The sequence below is a fragment of the Lucilia cuprina genome, chromosome 3 (genome assembly GCF_022045245.1).
Source record: "Lucilia cuprina isolate Lc7/37 chromosome 3, ASM2204524v1, whole genome shotgun sequence".
In the NCBI taxonomy this organism is placed as follows: domain Eukaryota; kingdom Metazoa; phylum Arthropoda; class Insecta; order Diptera; family Calliphoridae; genus Lucilia; species Lucilia cuprina.
The window spans coordinates 8555645-8574063 of NC_060951.1; the positions used below are offsets into that span (position 1 = coordinate 8555645).

At 28.9% G+C, this 18419-nt stretch overlaps 3 protein-coding genes across 4 annotated transcripts; 1 reads left to right on the forward strand and 2 right to left on the reverse strand.

Annotated features, from left to right (window-relative positions):
* Nucleotides 1-7578: 7578 nt before the first annotated feature.
* LOC111689749 lies at nt 7579-8635 on the forward strand. The gene is made up of 2 exons (XM_023452209.2): nt 7579-7694; nt 7824-8635. The coding sequence occupies exons 1-2, from the start codon at nt 7595-7597 to the stop codon at nt 8600-8602; spliced, it is 879 nt and encodes a 292-aa protein (XP_023307977.2). The 5' UTR covers nt 7579-7594; the 3' UTR covers nt 8603-8635.
* A 2302-nt stretch (nt 8636-10937) lies between these two features.
* On the reverse strand, nt 10938-13596 carry LOC111689748 (angiopoietin-related protein 2-like). The gene is made up of 4 exons (XM_023452207.2): nt 13444-13596; nt 13264-13376; nt 12554-13204; nt 10938-12495 (listed from the first exon to the last, which is right to left on the reverse strand). Exons 1-4 carry the CDS (start codon nt 13498-13500, stop codon nt 12354-12356), a joined length of 963 nt encoding a protein of 320 aa, XP_023307975.2. The 5' UTR covers nt 13501-13596; the 3' UTR covers nt 10938-12353.
* Nucleotides 13597-16910: 3314 nt separating this feature from the next.
* On the reverse strand, nt 16911-18135 carry LOC111689747 (angiopoietin-related protein 2-like). Of its 2 annotated transcripts, none has more exons than XM_023452206.2 (4): nt 18055-18135; nt 17874-17986; nt 17182-17811; nt 16911-17108 (listed from the first exon to the last, which is right to left on the reverse strand). In XM_023452206.2, the coding sequence occupies exons 1-4, from the start codon at nt 18112-18114 to the stop codon at nt 16964-16966; spliced, it is 948 nt and encodes a 315-aa protein (XP_023307974.2). In that variant the 5' UTR covers nt 18115-18135; the 3' UTR covers nt 16911-16963. The 2 variants fall into 2 exon arrangements, with proteins under 2 accessions (XP_023307974.2, XP_046802608.1); XM_046946652.1 differs by having other exon boundaries at nt 16911-17125.
* Nucleotides 18136-18419: the final 284 nt, after the last annotated feature.

The following is an 18419-nucleotide window of genomic DNA, read 5'->3' on the forward strand; positions in this document are numbered from 1 at the left end:
GTCTAGTCTATAGTCTAGTCTATAGTCTAGTCTATAGTCTAGTCTATAGTCTAGGCTATAGTCTAGGCTATAGTCTAGTCTATAGTCTAGGCTATAGTCTAGTCTATAATCTAGTCTATAGTCTAGTGTATAGTCCAGTCTATTGTCTAATCTATAGTCTATTCTATAGGCCAGTCTATAAACTGTAGTCTGGGCTATAGTCTAGTCTTTAATCTAATATATAGTGTAGTCTTATGTCTAGTTTGTAGGCTATTCTATAGTCTAGTTTATAGTCTAGTCTATAGTCTAATCTATATTCTGCTCAATAGTCTTTTTTGTGCCCCTATACTTGACTAGTCTTCTCTCTTGCATATAAAGTTAGTCTTGAAGTTGCTATATATACAATAATATTGTCTTTTATAATGTTATGTTTTGCTGGGTTTCAAATGTTTTTGTTCTTCCAATTCAAACATAATGTTATACATAGAATGCGGTGAAAAGAAAATCATATACGTATTGAGAATTACGTACCTTAGCAGCATTATCATATATTTATTTAAAAAAACTTCTTATAGATACTACTTTAAGGAATATAGATTAAATTTTGTTTCTTCGAAGGATATGTAACAATAGGAGAAATAACATTGTTTATTAATTTAAAGAGATTTTAATATAATGCAGTTTATAGTTAAAGATCTATATGCGTAGATCCAGCAAAGAAAAGACTTCACTTTAAGATCTTTTTGAGTAAAACTTTTGATTAATTAAGAGCTTTCTCTTCGATGGTGTTCTTTCTTAGAGTAGATAGTTAATATGGTGAGAGCTAAATGTGAAAGCTAACTTTTGAAATTGTTCAATAACAAAGTTCGTTGCATTAACGCACAAAATTAATCAATATAGAGTTTTATGGAAATGCATATAAATTCCACTTAAAAACTCCCACTTAACAATTTTTTATTTATTTTTTTCTGCTCTTCTAAAGAAAATCTCCTGAGGTTTTGCAACAATTTTTTTTCATCACATTTTCATATGCATTAATATGAAATAAGTAGAATTTTTATCATCTACTCTTCTTCCTTAACTAAAAATAGATGTTGATTTTGCATTATTTTTCTGTTTCTTTAGAAAAAAATTAAAAATAAAATTGCTGCTAAAAGAGAAAAATTTTAATGAAGTATTTTGTAATATTCAACTTTATGAATTCGTTTTTTTTTCTTCCGCAAAGTTTTGTAAAGAAATACCCATGAGTAACATAATCTTTTCATCATTATTAATGAAAAGTTATTTGAATAATTTTTATTTTACATTTTACTCAACATGGTGTAAAAAAGTGTTTTTTTCTTGTTGCTGGTGAAGAGAAGTTTTAAAGTCAATTATTAAATAAGGAAATCAAAAATTAAGAAAAATTTTAAGAAAAAATTGCTAAAAATAGCAAAAGTAAATGAAAATAATTTTTAACTAAATTCGGTTTGGGATTTAGATAAACTATAATGTTTTATCAATATTCTTGTTTAAAGCCAATAGTATTGAGTATTAGCTAAGTATAACTGGTAGTGTAGTCTATAGTCTTATCTACATATGAATGTCGAACACTGGCCTATATTGGCATAATTTTTAAATTACAGACAAAAATATAGACTAGACTTTGGACTGTACTATAGTCTAAACTATGGACAAGACTAGAGACTACACTATAGAGTAGACTGTAGACTAGATTATAGACTAGACTATAGAATAGACTAAAGACTACACTACAGACTAGGCTATAGACTAGACTACAGACTAGACTATAGAATAGACTAGTCTCTAAAATAGACTATACACAAGACTATAGACTAGATTATTTACAAGACTATAGATTATACTACAGACTAGACTATAGACTAAACGATAAGATATACTATAGACTAGGCTAAAAAATGGACTATAGACTGACTACAGACTTTACTATAAATTACACTATAGACTAGACTATAGACTAGACTATAGACTAGACTATAGACTAGACTATAGACTTGACTACAGACAAGACTATAGACTAGAGACTAGTCTAAAGACAAGACTATAGACTGGACTATAGACTAAACTATAGACTAGACTATAGAATAAACTATAGACTAGACTGTAGACAAGACTATAGACTAGAATATAGACTGGACTATAGACTAGAGTATAGAATAGACTATAGACTAGACTGTAGACAAGACTATAGACTAGACTATAGACTAGACTGTAGACAAGACTATAGAATATACTATAGGCTAGACTGTAGACAAGACTATAGACTATATTATAGACTATAGTATAGACTATAGCCAAGACTAGATATTATAGACTGGACTACAGACAAAACTAAAGACTTACCCATAGACTAGACTACATACTAGGCTATAGAACGGTCATTACACTGGATTATTAAATAGACTATAGGATACACTATAGACAAGACTGCATACTATACTGTAGACTTGACTATAGACTAGACTATAGACTACACTACAGACTAGGCTATAGACTAGACTACAGTCTAGGCTATAGACTAGACTACAGACTAGACTATAGAATAGACTAGTCAGTAAAATAGACTATACACTAGACTATAGACTAGATTATTTATAAGACTATAGACTAAACTAAAGACTTGACTATAAACTTGACTATAGACTAGACTATAGACTAGACTATAGACTAGACTATAGACTAGACTGTAGACTAGACTATAGACTAGACTATAGACTAGACTATAGACTAGACTATAGACTAGACTATAGATTAGACTATAGACTAGACTGTAGACTAGACTATAGACTAGACTATAGACTAGACTGTAGACTATACTTTAGACTAGACTAAAGACTAGACTAGACTCTACACTAGGCTATAGACTATATTATGTATTAGACTATACTATAGGCTAGACTGCAGACTAGACAATAAACTAGAATATATAATAGACTGTAGTCTAGAATTTAGACTATGCATAGGAAAGGATTTTAATACATAATTATTTCTTTATTTTTATTGCAAGAAAAATCTCTTTCTACAATTAATAATCATATTAACATAAATATGACCTCAAATTGAAATTATATCATTAAAAGAAAATAGTTCAAAAAGCAGAAAACTAAAAACAAACAAAATTGTACAAAGAAATCAAAGAAGAAAATAAAATAATTCATAATTTATTTCTCCAAAGAAAAATATTTCAAATAAACGAACAAAAACTCTTAAAAAAAACGAAAATAATTTGTAACGAAATCAGCTTTTTACAGCGAAAAAAAAAAGAAAACTTGAAAACCAAACAAAATATACAAATCAAACGAGTGTCAACAGCAGCTACCAACAACCCTCAAACTATATTGAAAAACAAAAACAACAAAAACACTCCCCCCTTCATACTGCTTGTAAAAAACACACACATTTTCTAACAAACACTAACTAAACTGCATTAAGCCAAACAACAACAAACAATTTTACAGCCATAATAATAAAACAACTACATCCCCAAAGTATATTTGCTCTCTTTCTCTCTCTTATGATATTACATGAATCCTGATGACTCACTCTTTCACTCGTGCATTTATTATGCCTTTACTTGTGTGTTGCTGTTGATGTTTGTTATTGTTAAATACCTGATAACAGAAATGAAAAAAAGTAGAAAAAATCAACCCTCATTTGTTTTGATTTCTCTTTTACTGTTTCATTATCATCACTCTACTTATTTGTCACATCAATGGTTTTATTTTTGTTGTTATTTTGCATCAAAGTCAACCTCATCATTTAGTTCAAATGCCCCTCCCTTTAATCGAAATGTTCTATGTTGAGCAAAGAAAAAAATCTCATATAAAGATTAGTTCTTTTTTCTCTTTTTATCTTATTAAATATATTTGGTTAGTATTTTTTAACAATTTTGTTGTATTGTTGTTGTTTTAAAGGAAAATTTTTTATGTGTTTTTCTCAGAATTTGGTATTTCTTTTGATTAATACTCTTGTCCTTATTTGAAGAAGTTTATGGATAATTATCTAAACATTTAGTAGTAGTTATTAATTTCCTATATTTTTGTTATTATAATTAGCAGTTTAAGAATCGAAGATATTTAATTAATGTAAATTGGGACGTCTTCTTCTTTCTATATTAAGAAAATCCTTATATGCAGGACTACAAACGGGAAGACTAAAGGCAAGACTATAGACGAAATTCTAAAGACAATACTAAAGACTACAGTATAGGATAGTCTAAGAAGAGACTAAATATGACTTATATACACAAAACGCAAGTCCGGTCTATAAACGGTACAATCAATTAGACCACAAAATACTTTTTAAGTTCACAAATAATAAATTAATTTTCCGCGGGCATGTTACCTTAATGAAAGACCCCATTTTAACGTTATAGCAATTCTTGGATTACTTTAAAATGGGATCGAACCAGAAAACCACATAATCTGGTATATATATATGGGTTTCCAGTTGCCCGCAGTATGTCCTGGCTGGTTAAGAACAACATTTAACTTACTTATTCTAGTTACACGGTTTGGCAAGACACGTATAGCCCTTAACACTCTTAGATGGGGTATTTGTTGTCATAGTCAACAGCACCGAATTTGCGTTAAAACCGTATACACTACAGGGATTCCGAAGCAACACAAATTCGCGGGAAGAGTGAGTTACGGTTAAAAGACAATATTTTGGGAAAAGTTTGGTGTTGCTGTTGATGACAACAGATACCCCACAGAGGAGTGACTGTGAGACTTAGCTTTGAAAATGAGTTGGTGTAAAGGATGAAAGAAAGTGGTGTTTGGATTATGCCAGCCCCTGGAATAAGTGTGTCACATGAATGAGAAGTGTGTTAGATTAAAAGGTGATGGAAGAAAGGTCCTAGCAAAGGCCAAAAAAAACATCACATCCGCAGAAGGTCAAATATTTCACTTTGTGCTACTTTTGAAGTGGCAATAAATGTTATTCCTTTGGAAGTACTTCGAACACTTTATGTTCGTGTTAGTGAGAATAAAGCCTTCGGCTTACTTAATGGATTCGTACTTAGGCCTTCCAGTAATGTGTTCTTGCCGACAGAACACGTCGCATCTAAGTGGTTGTAAACGGAAATGATGTTTTTGTATCTCGTAAGCTAAGCTACGGTGTAGCAATGTTCAGAGTTTAGATAGCTCAACCACTTGAGCAATGTGCACGTATACTGCAAAAGAAATTCCATATAAGCAAATTAAGCTACACTTATACTACAGACTAGATTATAGACTAGACTATAGACTAGACTATAGACTAGACTATAGACTAGACTATAGACTAGACTAAAGACTAGACTATAGACTAGACTATAGACTAGACTATAGACTAGACTATAGACTAGACTATAGACTAGACTATAGACTAGACTAGACTATAGATTAGACTATAGACTAGGTAATTGATTAGACTATAGACACGAAGTGAGTCTGAGCCCCGACTTTTCAATAGCTTGTTAATTCATATTCAGATTCCTTTGGCATATTGTTAAGGAAGAGCCACACATGTTGCTAACCAGTTACGACTCGATGTCCTACACCTTTAGTTCACCATAATATATTTGGCTATAATATGCTGAGGTTTTCTCTTGATTTGTTTTTGAGATTATCAAAAGTAAATTGATCTTATCCAATACCAAAAGGATCTGTAAGTAAAATCATTTATTGCGCACTAGCAGCTTATGGGGTTTTAGTTTCGATGGCATTACGTGATATCCAAAGAATAACATAAAGAATCAATTCAAGAAATGCCAAAAAAGATATACCACATTCATGATGAAATACCCTGTACCATAAATTATAAAATAATAAAAAAATCAAAACAAATTGGTTTCATATAATTACTATATTAATAATAATTATTATCATTTTATTAGCAATAAACATTTCTGAATCAAAATTATTGGCAGAACTATCAAATAATAAATTTTAAAAAATAAATAAAGTATCAAAGTGAGTAAAAATATTGTAAATTTTGCATTTAGACACATAAATAAACAATTTAGCGTTATCAGTTGTAAAATTTATAAACACAACGTTTGAATAATAAACACCCTATAACGAGCTATAAGTAATTAGATTGTTGCAGTTTTTGGGGCACATTTATTTAGGGCATAAAACTATAACCGGTAGTGTGCAAATGAAGTGAGTTATATATTTTATAAAACGTTTGACTTTATGCACTTAGTTTAATAAAATTGCGTTATTGAAAAATATCGAATTTTTTAAAATTTTTTAGAAAATTGAAAAAGGTTAATAATTCGAATCTTTTTTTAGGACTTAAAGTTAAATGTGTTGAGATTAAAATAAATGATAATTTACTAATATCCGTTTAGAAATAATGATTTTAATCAAGATTTAGTGACAACACCTTACAAAAAACGGAAAACAAAATTAAAAAATTTTAATTTTAAAAAAATTCGCGAAAAATCGAATTTGTTAAATAATTGATTATTCTATTCATAGAATATCAAGTAAAGAATGCTTTCTATTAAATAACTTAAATTTTATATAAATATAAGTTTAACTTTTGATTTTATGCACTAATTCGTAAGAGAATCTCAGTTTGGCAGAAATGAAAAATTTAAAATTTTCGAAAATTCTTAAAAAATCGAAATATGAAAATAATTCAATTCTTTTTCTAGTACTTAAAGCTAAATGTGTTGTAATTAAAATAAATCATAATTTATGACAATCTATGTAGAAATAACGATTTTAATCAAAATCAAGTAACAACACCTTATAACAACAGAAAGCAAAATTTTCGTTTTTTCGAAAATTCTTAAAAAATCGAAAAATGAAAATAATTCAATTCTTTTTCTAGTACTTAAAGCTAAATGTGTTGTGATTGAAATAAATAATAATTTACAAAATTCCGTTCAGAAATAATGATTGTAATCAAGATTTAGTGACAACACCTTACAAAAAAAAGCAAAATTAAAACTTTTTAATTTTTAAAAAAATTCGAGAAAAATAGAAAACGTTAACTAAATCGATTCGATTCACAGAGTATAAAGCCACATATGTTGCAAATAAAATGACTTAAATTTTATATAAATTCAAGTTGAATTTTAGATTTTATGCACTATTTAGTGAGACAACTTCAGTTTAAGATAATTGAATTAATGAAAATATAGATTTTTCAAAAATTCATAAAAAATCGAAAAAGATCAGTAATTCGATTCTTTTTTTTCGAGCTTAAAGCTAAATGTATCACGAATAAGATAAGTTATATTTTATAAAAATCTATAAAGACATAATGATTTTATTTATAATTAAACAAAAATTTTTAGTTTTTTTTTTTAAATCGCGAAAAATTCTCAAACGATTTTTAATTTTATTTTTATTTAACTAAAAATAGCTGATTTTAATTTCGTGCCTTAATATACTTTTTAAATAATATTTTTACTCATTTTAAAAACGAAAGTCTCTCAATTAGTCAAATGATTAGAAAAACATTATCATTAAATTAGAATTTAAACAAATTACAAACTAATCAATCAAAACGATTTAGTTTGTAATTAAAGAGGTTTGTGTAAAGTTCAAAAGTTTTTTGTGTAAAAATTAGTTGGTTTTTTCTTGTGTAGAAAATAATGAAATTTTGTAAAATAGTTTTCGTAATGACCCTTTTAATATTAAGCCAGTTTAAGCATAGTCAAGGCAAAAATTATCACAAAACTGTGGCAAATAAAGGTATTTTAGATTTCGTCAAAAAGTTGTTATAAACAACAAAATAGTTGCTTTATTTTAAAGAAAATCTTGAAAAATTTTAATATTTAAAACTTAAAACTATAAATTTTACAAAATTTTCTTAACTTTCAGATTTCGCCAAACCTTTGAAAGACTTTTCGAAAGAACATATAATTTCTCTAGAACAACAAAGCCTAACCGATGCTAAAAACAACAACAACTTTCCACAACCCGTTATAAACGATTCTACAGGGGAACATAATGTTGATTCCCGCAATAAAACAACAAAACTCTCAATACAAGATACCCCAACAAACATTCATGATTTGTCCAAGAAACTTCTGTTCAACAAAAATACGTTAAAATTATCGAAATCCCCATCACTTCAAACATCCAGAAGCAATGAAATCAATGGACTCTATAAACCCATAAATTCTCAAAAAGTCTATTGTCATCAGATAATAAAAAGTGATCTGAATACTCAAGGCAATATAATCGATAGTGTACAACACATTTGTCATCCTCTACCTAAACAAACAACATCAGTTAAAACTTTATTTAGACACAACTTAAAAACTACCACTTCTCCAACTTATACCAACAAGGAAAAACGTTTTGAACGTTTGGTAAACTCTACACCAGCTAGAGGTTACAATTGTCGGCGTATTATGAACAGTGAACTTAATGAGCGTGGTGAAATTGTCGACACTGTAACGAAGGTATGTGACCCACCTACCACCACAACTACTACGACTCGGAAACCGACAGTGGCAACCACAACTAAGGCTACAACTACTACGCCAAAACCTTTGGTTAAGGTCTGTCGGCCCGTTATGAATAGTTATTTAAGCGAGGAAGGTGAAATTATAGATTCGGTAACGATGGTTTGTAAAATGGAGAAGGTGGTCTGAATAAACAAATAAATATACATTTTATGAGGACAATTTTGTTTTGAATATAACTTTTATAAGAAAAAAATTGATAAAAAACATTAATGAGTATGGTCTCTAAAGTTTAGTTCTGTTCTAGTTCTGTTTTAGTTTTGATCTAGTTCTGTTCTAGTTCTGTTCTAGTTCTGTTCTAGTTATGTTCTAATTCTGTTCTAGTTCTGTTCTAGTTCTGTTCTAGTTCTGTTCTAGTTCTGTTCTAGTTCTGTTCTAGTTCTGTTCTAGTTCTGTTCTAGTTCTGTTCTAGTACTGTTCTAGTTCTGTTTTAGTTCTGTTCTAGTTCTGTTTTAGTTCTGTTCTAGTTCTGTTCTAGTTCTGTTCTAGTTCTGTTCTAGTTCTGTTCTAGTTCTGTTATAGTTCTGTTCTAGTTCTCTTTTAGTTCTGTTTTAGTTCTGTTCCACTTCTGTTCTAGTTCTGTTCTATTTTTGTTCTAGTTCTGTTCTAGTTTTGTTCTAGTTCTGTTCTAGTTCTGTTCTAGTTCTGTTCTACTTATTTTCTAGTTCTGTTCTAGTTCTGTTCTAGTTCTGTTCTAGTTCTGTTCTAGTTCTGTTCTAGTTCTGTTCTAGTTCTGTTCTAGTTCTGTTCTAGTTCTGTTCTAGTTCTGTTCTAGTTCTGTTCCAGTTCTGTTCTAGTTCTGTTTTAGTTCTGTTTTAGTTCTGTTCTAGTTCTGTTCTAGTTCTGTTCTAGTTCTGTCTAGTTCTGTTCAAGTTCTGTTCAAGTTCTGTTCAAGTTCTGTTCTAGTTCTGTTCTAGTTCTGTTCTAGTTCTGTTCTAGTTCTGTTCTAGTTCTGTTCTAGTTCTGTTCTAGTTCTGTTCTAGTTCTGTTCTAGTTTTGTTCCAGTTCAGGTCTAGTTATGTTCCAGTCCAGTTCAGTTCTAGTTAACTTATATATTATCTTACCTTCGAAACAGAGGCTCTTTTCCTGAATAATTTCCTCCCACAGACCTTATTTTCAATTTGCTGTTTAACAAAGCCACCTCATACCCTAAAGAACAATAACAATAGTTCAAAGTTTAAACGTTTGCATACTTTGATGTCTGATATTTAACATTTTCATGTCATTATATTATTTAGCAAAAACCGTTAACAAATATTCAAACTCTTAAGACATACAGCGCAACACAAAAGAAAAATATTATAATTTTTTAATGAATTTTTAAAATTGTGATTAATAAAAGTAACGGTTCAAAGAAAACAATGGAGGCATGAAGAAATGTTGCCATAATTTGAATATCAAAAGATTTGAGAAAAATATTAAAATGTTTGAAGAAATAGAAAAAATAAATTTTGCAGTCAAGCGAAAATTTTTAAAGAAAAGAAAATAAAATTTAAAAGAAATACGAGAAAAACAGAAAGAAAGAAATAAGGGAAGTTAAACTAGAGCTAACAGACACATGCAACTGATACTTGAGTTTTTTTGCTCGATGGGGCAACAAGTGTGAGTATGAGCAGCAATGCGCACTGTTGCATTTATACAATAAAGTTGGCCATATTTGGAAGCCATGCTGTTTGTTGCAGTTAAAACTTTTGTTTTATGAGTTTATTATAATTTTTCAAGTGTCGGATTTTTTTTTCTTCTTGAATGTTTTCCTGCATAATTTAATTAAAGGTTTTAGCACTGACGTTTGGCAGCCATTTTAATTGTTGCAACTTGGCGGATTTGGTTTCTTTTAAGAAAAAAACCATTTTATTTATAATATTAAACGCCACCTGCTGTTTTAATGAAGTTCTTACTTATGTATTTTGTTATTATTTTGCCAAATGGCGCTTCTTTTCAAAAAATTTTTTTTTGTTCAAAAGCTCTTGAGACACACATGTCCTCACTCCTTCGCAATTTTTAATGTTTGCGGAATTCTTTTAAATTTGAAAAAAAAGAGAAATTGTTCATTGATAATACCCCTAAGGACTTGTTTATGCATTTTGACAAGTAAGTAAAAAAGTACCCGCATTTAGTAAAATTGATTTTTAAAATAGAAGATTTTTAATTTCAAAATTTAATGATATTGCTTCATTGCAAAAACCCCGCTGTTTGCAATCACTCAAAAAAACATCTACTTATCACAACATGTGCTGAACTATGACTTCGTAACCCTTTCCTTTTGATTGTTAATTCAAGCTCTATTAAGCTTTTACGATAAAATATTGCCGTCATCTCCATAATCTCTCACCCAAGCTGCAAAGCTAATCCCCTTTACAGTAAAAATTTTGCAATCATAAGGCTTAGCTTAATGATCAGTCTACTAGCTTAAATTTGAAGGCTTATTATAAAACCTTTATACAGTATCGGAAAGCTTTATATATTCCCAATTTAGCTGCAAACTTACAGCTTTACAGATGCTCCGCTTTATTAAAAAACTCGAAGCTTAATTCAATTAAACGAATTAAGCTTAAATTTTACAGCTTTTTACACCATCAAAAAGTTTAAATATAATTATAGTTTAGATTTAAAAGCTTTACATAAGCACAACTTTTTTCATAGATAAAAACGTATTATTAAGTTTAGCTGTTAGAGTTTTATCAAAAAGCTTTATCTACAAACAATTAGAATTTCTGTTCATTTTCAATCCATAAGCTTTATTATTTCAGCTTAACAGGAAGTTCTAAAAATAATGTTTTATTAAATGCAAATCAAGTTCTAAAATTGAAGCTTAAAGTTTAATACAATTGTCCCAGTTTAGCTTCAGTTTTGAGCTTTATACAAAACTTTATACACTTTCTCAAAGTTTCTTGCGTATAATCTAAAGTATAACTTGTTGCATTGATAAAGCTTAATACTTTTAAGTAAATTAAGCTTAAATATATATGAGCTAAACAGGGAGTATCAAAGTTCTTAAAATAATGCTTTATTAAATGCAAATAAAGTTCTGACATTGAAGCTTAAAGTGTAATACAATTGTCCCAATTTAATTTCAATTTTGAGCTTTATACACTTTTACAAAGCTTTTTGCATATAATCTCAATGCAATCGCAATTTGCTGTATGGATAAAACTTAATACTTTTAAGTAAATATAGCTTAAATGTAAGAATTTTATAATAAAGCTTTTTACACAAGCATAAAACTTTATATATTTATTCTTTATTAAAGCTTTACAAGTTTTGATAATTTAAGCTTCTAAATTAGAGTTTTATTATAAAGCTTTATATACAGCCATAGAGTATTTCAATTTCAGCTTAAAAAAGAGATTTAAAGATAAAATTCAGTTTTTTATTGATTACTTTTTAAGATTGGAATTTAAAGCTTCATATGATTATGCTAGTTTAGCTTTAATTCAAAAGCTCTATATTCTTTCATAAAGCTTATTATATTTGAAATTTAACATTGCAAGTTTTAACATTGCAAGTAAACGGCAAATTACACAAAGCTCTGAAATACAAGCAAAACTGGAAATATAAAGCTTTAAGACTTAAATTTAACTGCTTTGAAATTGCAGTTAAATTTAAGCTTACAGCTTCCAGCAAACTTAATATAGACGCTTTAAATATAAAAGCTTTCAGATTTCCACTGAACAGGAAGTATACAAAAGCTTTAGTTATACAGCTAAAATATGTTAGAATAAAGCTCTACTAAGGCTACAAAATGGAAAATCTATATAGATAGTTAACCTAGGAATACATTTGATTAAAAGCTTTACAAAACTTAAAGCTTAGCTGTTATTAAATATTTTTACATGATTTTTAATAAATAATTTTACACAATTTTATGTTAATTTTCAACTTAAAGATACTTAACACTAGTTTGTCGTCTAATCATAAAAATTATAGTTTTTTGCGAATAGTTTTCACCATCAAAGGTACGCCAGTAGGAGCCTTCATACAGCTTTGTATATTTACCACGCAAATAAAGACCCGTAGGATTGCTGAAAGCACATGAATTTGTTACAAAATAAATATAAAAAAGTTCGTATATAAACTTACGCTTTAGCACAATCTTTAAACCAAAAACCTCCCTTACGAGCGGCCGCGCAATTTGTATCCTTCAACTGATCATTATCAAAGTCATGTGTACTGAATTGACAGCCCAATTGATTAAACATACTATCACCTGCCGTGCCCCAATAGCAACCCAATGATTTCAAGCGATAATTCTCACTAGCATTGCCCACAACGAAATTATCATAACGAGCAAAGACCTGACGTCCTTCAAAATTTTCCATATAGACATTTAGTTCTTGCGGTCCATTGTAATTGGTGAGCGCATTTAAATGCTCCAAACCCAACCAATATTCACCGCCCACATTACCAAATCCCTTAACATAGTCCGACCAGGGGCGATTAAAATTTTCAGAACCATCAACACGTTTTAATATATACAACCAATCGCCTTCGAAATTATGTTTATCACAGAAAGCTTGAAATGTTTGATCATTATAACGTTTAACGGTAATATTATAAATACCACTAGATCGGGTGCAATGGGTAGCTTCGGCACAATTACTGGGTAGTTTAGTGGCAGCACAATGTTTGGGCATATCATCATAACGTATATCAAATATGGCTTTTGGTATATAGGGTACGGGATCAAGAGGTTTTTCTGAGTTTGGAGTTTGAACAATAGCTTCTAAATGTCTTTAAAAATTTTAAAGATTTTATAAGAATAAAAAGTTTTGTTAGCACTTATTACTCACCTATCTGTTATGATATCAAGTCTAGCATTTAAAATCTCCACCGATTTCTTAACACTTTCAATATGACCAAAGAAATATTTATAGAATTCTTCTAAATCACAAGATTCTGCACGCTTTAAGTAACGGGTTTTAAATTATATAGTAAAAGATTCAAAAGTGTAATATCTCGCTATGTCTTACCCCCGGTTTATATAACAGCATTTGGACTATTAATAATATAAAATATTTTATAAACATTTTGTTTAAAATTTCACAACTAAATACTTTCAGTGTTAAAACTTAAATGCGAAAAAAATTCAGTAATTGAGTCCCAAGGCCACAAAATTGTGTTTACTTCTTAAGGGGATTTCCAAACATTATCAGCAATTCAAAAATAAAAACATATTCCCCAAAAAGGTCAACAACTGTTGACGTCTTACAAATTATTATCAAATAAAATTCTTCTCACAAGAAATCTTTAAAAAACAGCCTTCACTTGAAAACTGATAATATTTGTTAAATATTTTATTTCATATTCCAGGGGAATTACAAGTTTTGTGTAAAGCTTTTGCTCAATAAGTAAGTAAGTAAGCAACTCTTATCAGTAGCAAAACAAAAACAGCAAATATGTTTCCATATGCTTAGTTTTTTAGACTAGAAGACTGCTATGTTACAGTACCCTTTATAAAATTTAAAGAAAAGCTGTAAGTGTGAAGCTTAATTATATATAAAGCTTTAATATTGAATCATAAGTTGGTGTATAGAAATCTTAAGGTATTAAAAGCTTTATTAAGACTAACATACGGTTATACAATGGTACCCTATACAAAATATATAGAAAAGCTCTATAAGCACAACTAAACATAAAGTATTAAAAGCTTTACAGATTAAGGCTTTACTATAAGAATTTAAAGACTTAATATTAAAGCTTAAGCGGTGGCATATAAAGCTCCTAGTATGAACATTGAAAAAGTTCAAATGTAGATCTGTCATTGAGATAAGATTGAAGGCGAATTGTGAGTACAAAAAGCTCTAAATTAAAGCTCTAAAAGTGAAGCCTAATTGTATATAAAGCTTTGACATTCAATCAAAAGTTAGAGTTAAAAAACTCTATAAGCACAACTAAACAGAACGTATTAAAAGCTTTACGTATTAAGGCTTTACCTGTAGTATTAAAATTCTTAATATTAAAGCTTAAGCGGTGGAATGTAAAGCTCTAAGTATGAACATTAAGAACATTCAAAAGACTATTAATTGCTTTAAGATTAAAGACGAATTGTGAGTACAAAAGCTTTAAAATTAAAGCTATACAAGTGAAGTTTTATTGTTTATAAAGCTTTAACTTTGAATCAAAAGTTGGAGTATTAAAAAACTCTCTAAGCACAACTAAACATAAAGTATTAAAAGCTTTGCAAATTAAGGCTTCACAAGGAGTATTTAAAGTCTTAATATTAAAGCTTAAGCGATGGAATATAAAGCTCTTAGAATGAACATTAAAAAAGTTAAAATGAAGATCTACTATTGAGGTAAGCTGAGGTTGTTAAAAGCTTTGAGGGTACTGCCTATTTAGAAGTAGAAACAGTTTTTAGATTTTATACTAATTCTAAGTTTAAAAGCTCTAAAGTTAAGTCTTAATTGTATGTAAAACTTTTTTAACATTAAATCATATATTGGAGTATAAAAAATACTCTAAGCTCACTTAAACTAAACGCATAAAGTATAAAATGCTTTTTTATTTAAAGTATTTAAAGTTTTAACATCAAAGCTTCCACCGCTTAGGAATGTAAAGCTCTAAGTATGACATTAAAAACATCCAAATGAAGATCTACTATTGAGGTAAGCTGGGACTAATAAAAAGCCTTGAGAGTACTGCATATATTAATTTTTAAACAGCACTATGATTGAGCACCTCTTATGAGTACAAAAGTTCAAAGACTAAAGCTTTAATGCTTAAAGATTACTGCTTATACTGGTATATAAAAAACTTCAATAAATAGTGTCATAAGAAGCTTTAAGTGTGGATATTAACGGGGTTTTAAATAAAAATTTACTATACCGATAAACTAATTCTATATAAAGCTTAATAATTGAAGCATAAAAGCTTAGAGATTATTGCATATTTGGAAATATAAAGAGCTCTATGATTATAGACTAATTATAAGTAGAAAAGCTCTAGATTAATAATGAACTTAGAAGTTTGTGCAGTTTTAACTCAAAAGACTTATTGTAAGTGTAAAAGCTCTACGATTTAAATTAAACCAAAAAGCTCTAAAATTAAAGTTTAACTATGAGTATTTAAAGCCTAACAATTTGTTTAACATTAATTTAATTTAAGAACATTAATTTAAGAGCTTTTTATACTCTCGGTTTAGTTTTAATCTAATTTTGGAGCTTACAAAGCTTTAAAATTATAAGTATGAAAAATCTCTAGATGCTGAACACTTTTAAAGCTCTAAGATTAGATTAAACTTTTAGTTTAACTTTAATTTTAAAGATTTTTATACTCTCGGTTTAGTTTTAATGTAATTGGAGAGTTTATAATGCAGTATTTAAAGCTTTATGTTTAGATTTAAGCTCGAAGCTTAGATCTAAGTGAGATTCGTGAAATTATGATTGCTAGAAATCTTAAAAACTAAAGCTTAAATAGGTTTATATAAAGCTTTGAGATAACTGCTTAGTTATAGACTAGTTGTATATACAAAAAGCTTTTTATATAGTAACACTAAAGGATTAAAGCATAAATGGAATTACAAGAACTTCTTACTTAATATTATAACTTATAAAGAAGCATATAAAGCTTTAAGTTTAAAATTAAACAAACATATTGAGATGTACGAAAGTAGCTAAACTGGTATTATATTAAGCTTCAAAATTGAGACTAAATTTAATGTATTTAAAGCTTTCAGATTAGTACATAACCGAGAGTATATAAAGCTTTAATCTAGCAGAATAATAATGTCTACAAAAAGCTTTACCATCATTTAAGTTCCAGTATTTGAGCTTGAAAAGCTTAAAGATGTCTAGATACAACTTTAAAGCTTAACTAGGAGCAAAGTTAACTTTTAAATGGAAGCGCCTTCTTAAAAATTTAAACCCCACTAGCAGCATAAAAAAGCTCTATGATTAAAGCTTCGTTTAAATAAAATAAAGACCGCACAACAGGCCCGATTGAGGCCTAGGTGTATTTCTTCGGATTTGATGTAGTATAAATCCTCCTATCAACCTAACCTAAACTAGGAGATAAAAAAGCTTTAAGATTTAAGCTTAATTGGAATTATAAAAATTTGAAGATAAAGGCCAAACAATCGTCACTTTTTATAAAATTCTCATTTTATAGACAAATTTGTGAATTTATAAAACTTTAAGCTTGCTAATAAAGTTTAAAAAGCTTTAAGCTTTTAGCTATAGTTGGAGAAAAAATACTAAAATAATAAAACTAAACTGAGAGCCTAATAAAAAGCTTCATGTTTAATGTATATATAGCTATTAAGATTGCAGCTAAATTTGAGCTTAAAAGCTTTAAGATCAGCACATAAAGTCATAAGATTGAAAGAACTACAATTAAAGCTAAATTATAAGTATTTAAACTTGCTTTGCATTAAAGCTTTTAAGCTTAAATTAAATTTTAACACAACTCTTTTGTAGTAAAATAATTAAAATACTTTTTCTCTTGCTTAAGTACCTAAAGCTTTTATTGTTGAAAGTTAATAATAATTTAAATTTATTGTTCCAATTTTACAGCTTTCTTGCGACGAATCATAAATATAAAAGTTTTTACCGAATATAAACGTTTACCAGGCGCAGTCCAAAAACAACCATTATAATCACTAGTAAAATTTCCACGCAAATACCGACCAGTAGGATTTCTAAAAAGCACATAAAGCTTTATGAACTTATATACTAATTTTAAATATGTATAAAAGCTTTTCGATAACTTACGCATCCGAACAATCTGCATACCAATAACCTCCCTTACGATATTTAGCACAATCTGTGGGCCAAAGTTTAGCATCACTATCGTATGTGGTAAAGGCACGACCTAGCTGTCTTGACAAACTATCACCAGCTGTCCCATAATATCGTCCCAATGATTTCAATTTATATCTCTCTGTTACATTTCCTATAACGAAATTATCATAACGTGCAAATTTTGCATTTCCATCAAAATCTTCTATATGAACGTTTAGCTCCTGCGGGCCATAGTAGTTTGTTAGGGCATAGAGTTTTTCCAAGCCCAGCCAAAATTCTCCAGCCACATTGCCAAAGCCTTGAACATAATCTGTCCAAGGACGGTTAAAATTTTCGGTACCATCATTGCGTGTTAAAATATATAACCAATCGCCTTCATAACTATTGTAATCACAATAAACGTTAAATGTTTGATTACTAAAGCGATAATCGGTTATGCTATAGATGCCACTGGTACGGGTGCATTTAGTGGCTTCGGCACAACTACTAGGTGGTTTAATTGAGGTACAATCTTTGGGTAGGGGATCAAAGCGTATATCAAATATGGATTCGAGCAATTTCTGGGGTTTTTCTATAGTCACTTCTTTAGAAGTGATAATTCTATAAACCCAAAGAAAAAAATTTAAATTATTATAATTTTTTATTCAAATTTATATACTAACCTTTCGTTTAACATATCCAGACGGTTGTTTACAATTTCTAAAGATCTTTTTACACTTTCAATTTGTCCAAATAGATGTAAATGTACAACATCATCATCAAAGTTTTCACAATTCTACAATAATAATCTTGTTCAACTTATTGTTTTAAAAAAAGTAAATAAAATTTTTGAATATATATTACCCGATTAGGAATTAATATAAAAATATTAAATAATAAGTAAACTAAATATTTAAAACACATTTTTCGTACACTTTCACTTAAATAGAGTCTAATAGCAAATGAACAAAATTTTTGAGAACTCAGCAATGTATATACAACACAAATTGGCTAGACAGAGTTTCTGCAACATGAAAAAGTGATTCCAATTATGTGATGTATATCAGTTCAGTTCTACCTTAGTTCTAGTTCAATTCAAGTTCAGTTGTAGTTATGTCATAGTTCTGTTCTAGTTCTGTTCTAGTTGTTTTATGTTCTGTTCTAGTTCTGTTCTAGTTCTGTTCAAGTTCCGTTATAGTTTTGTTCTAGTTCTATTCTAGTTCTGTCTT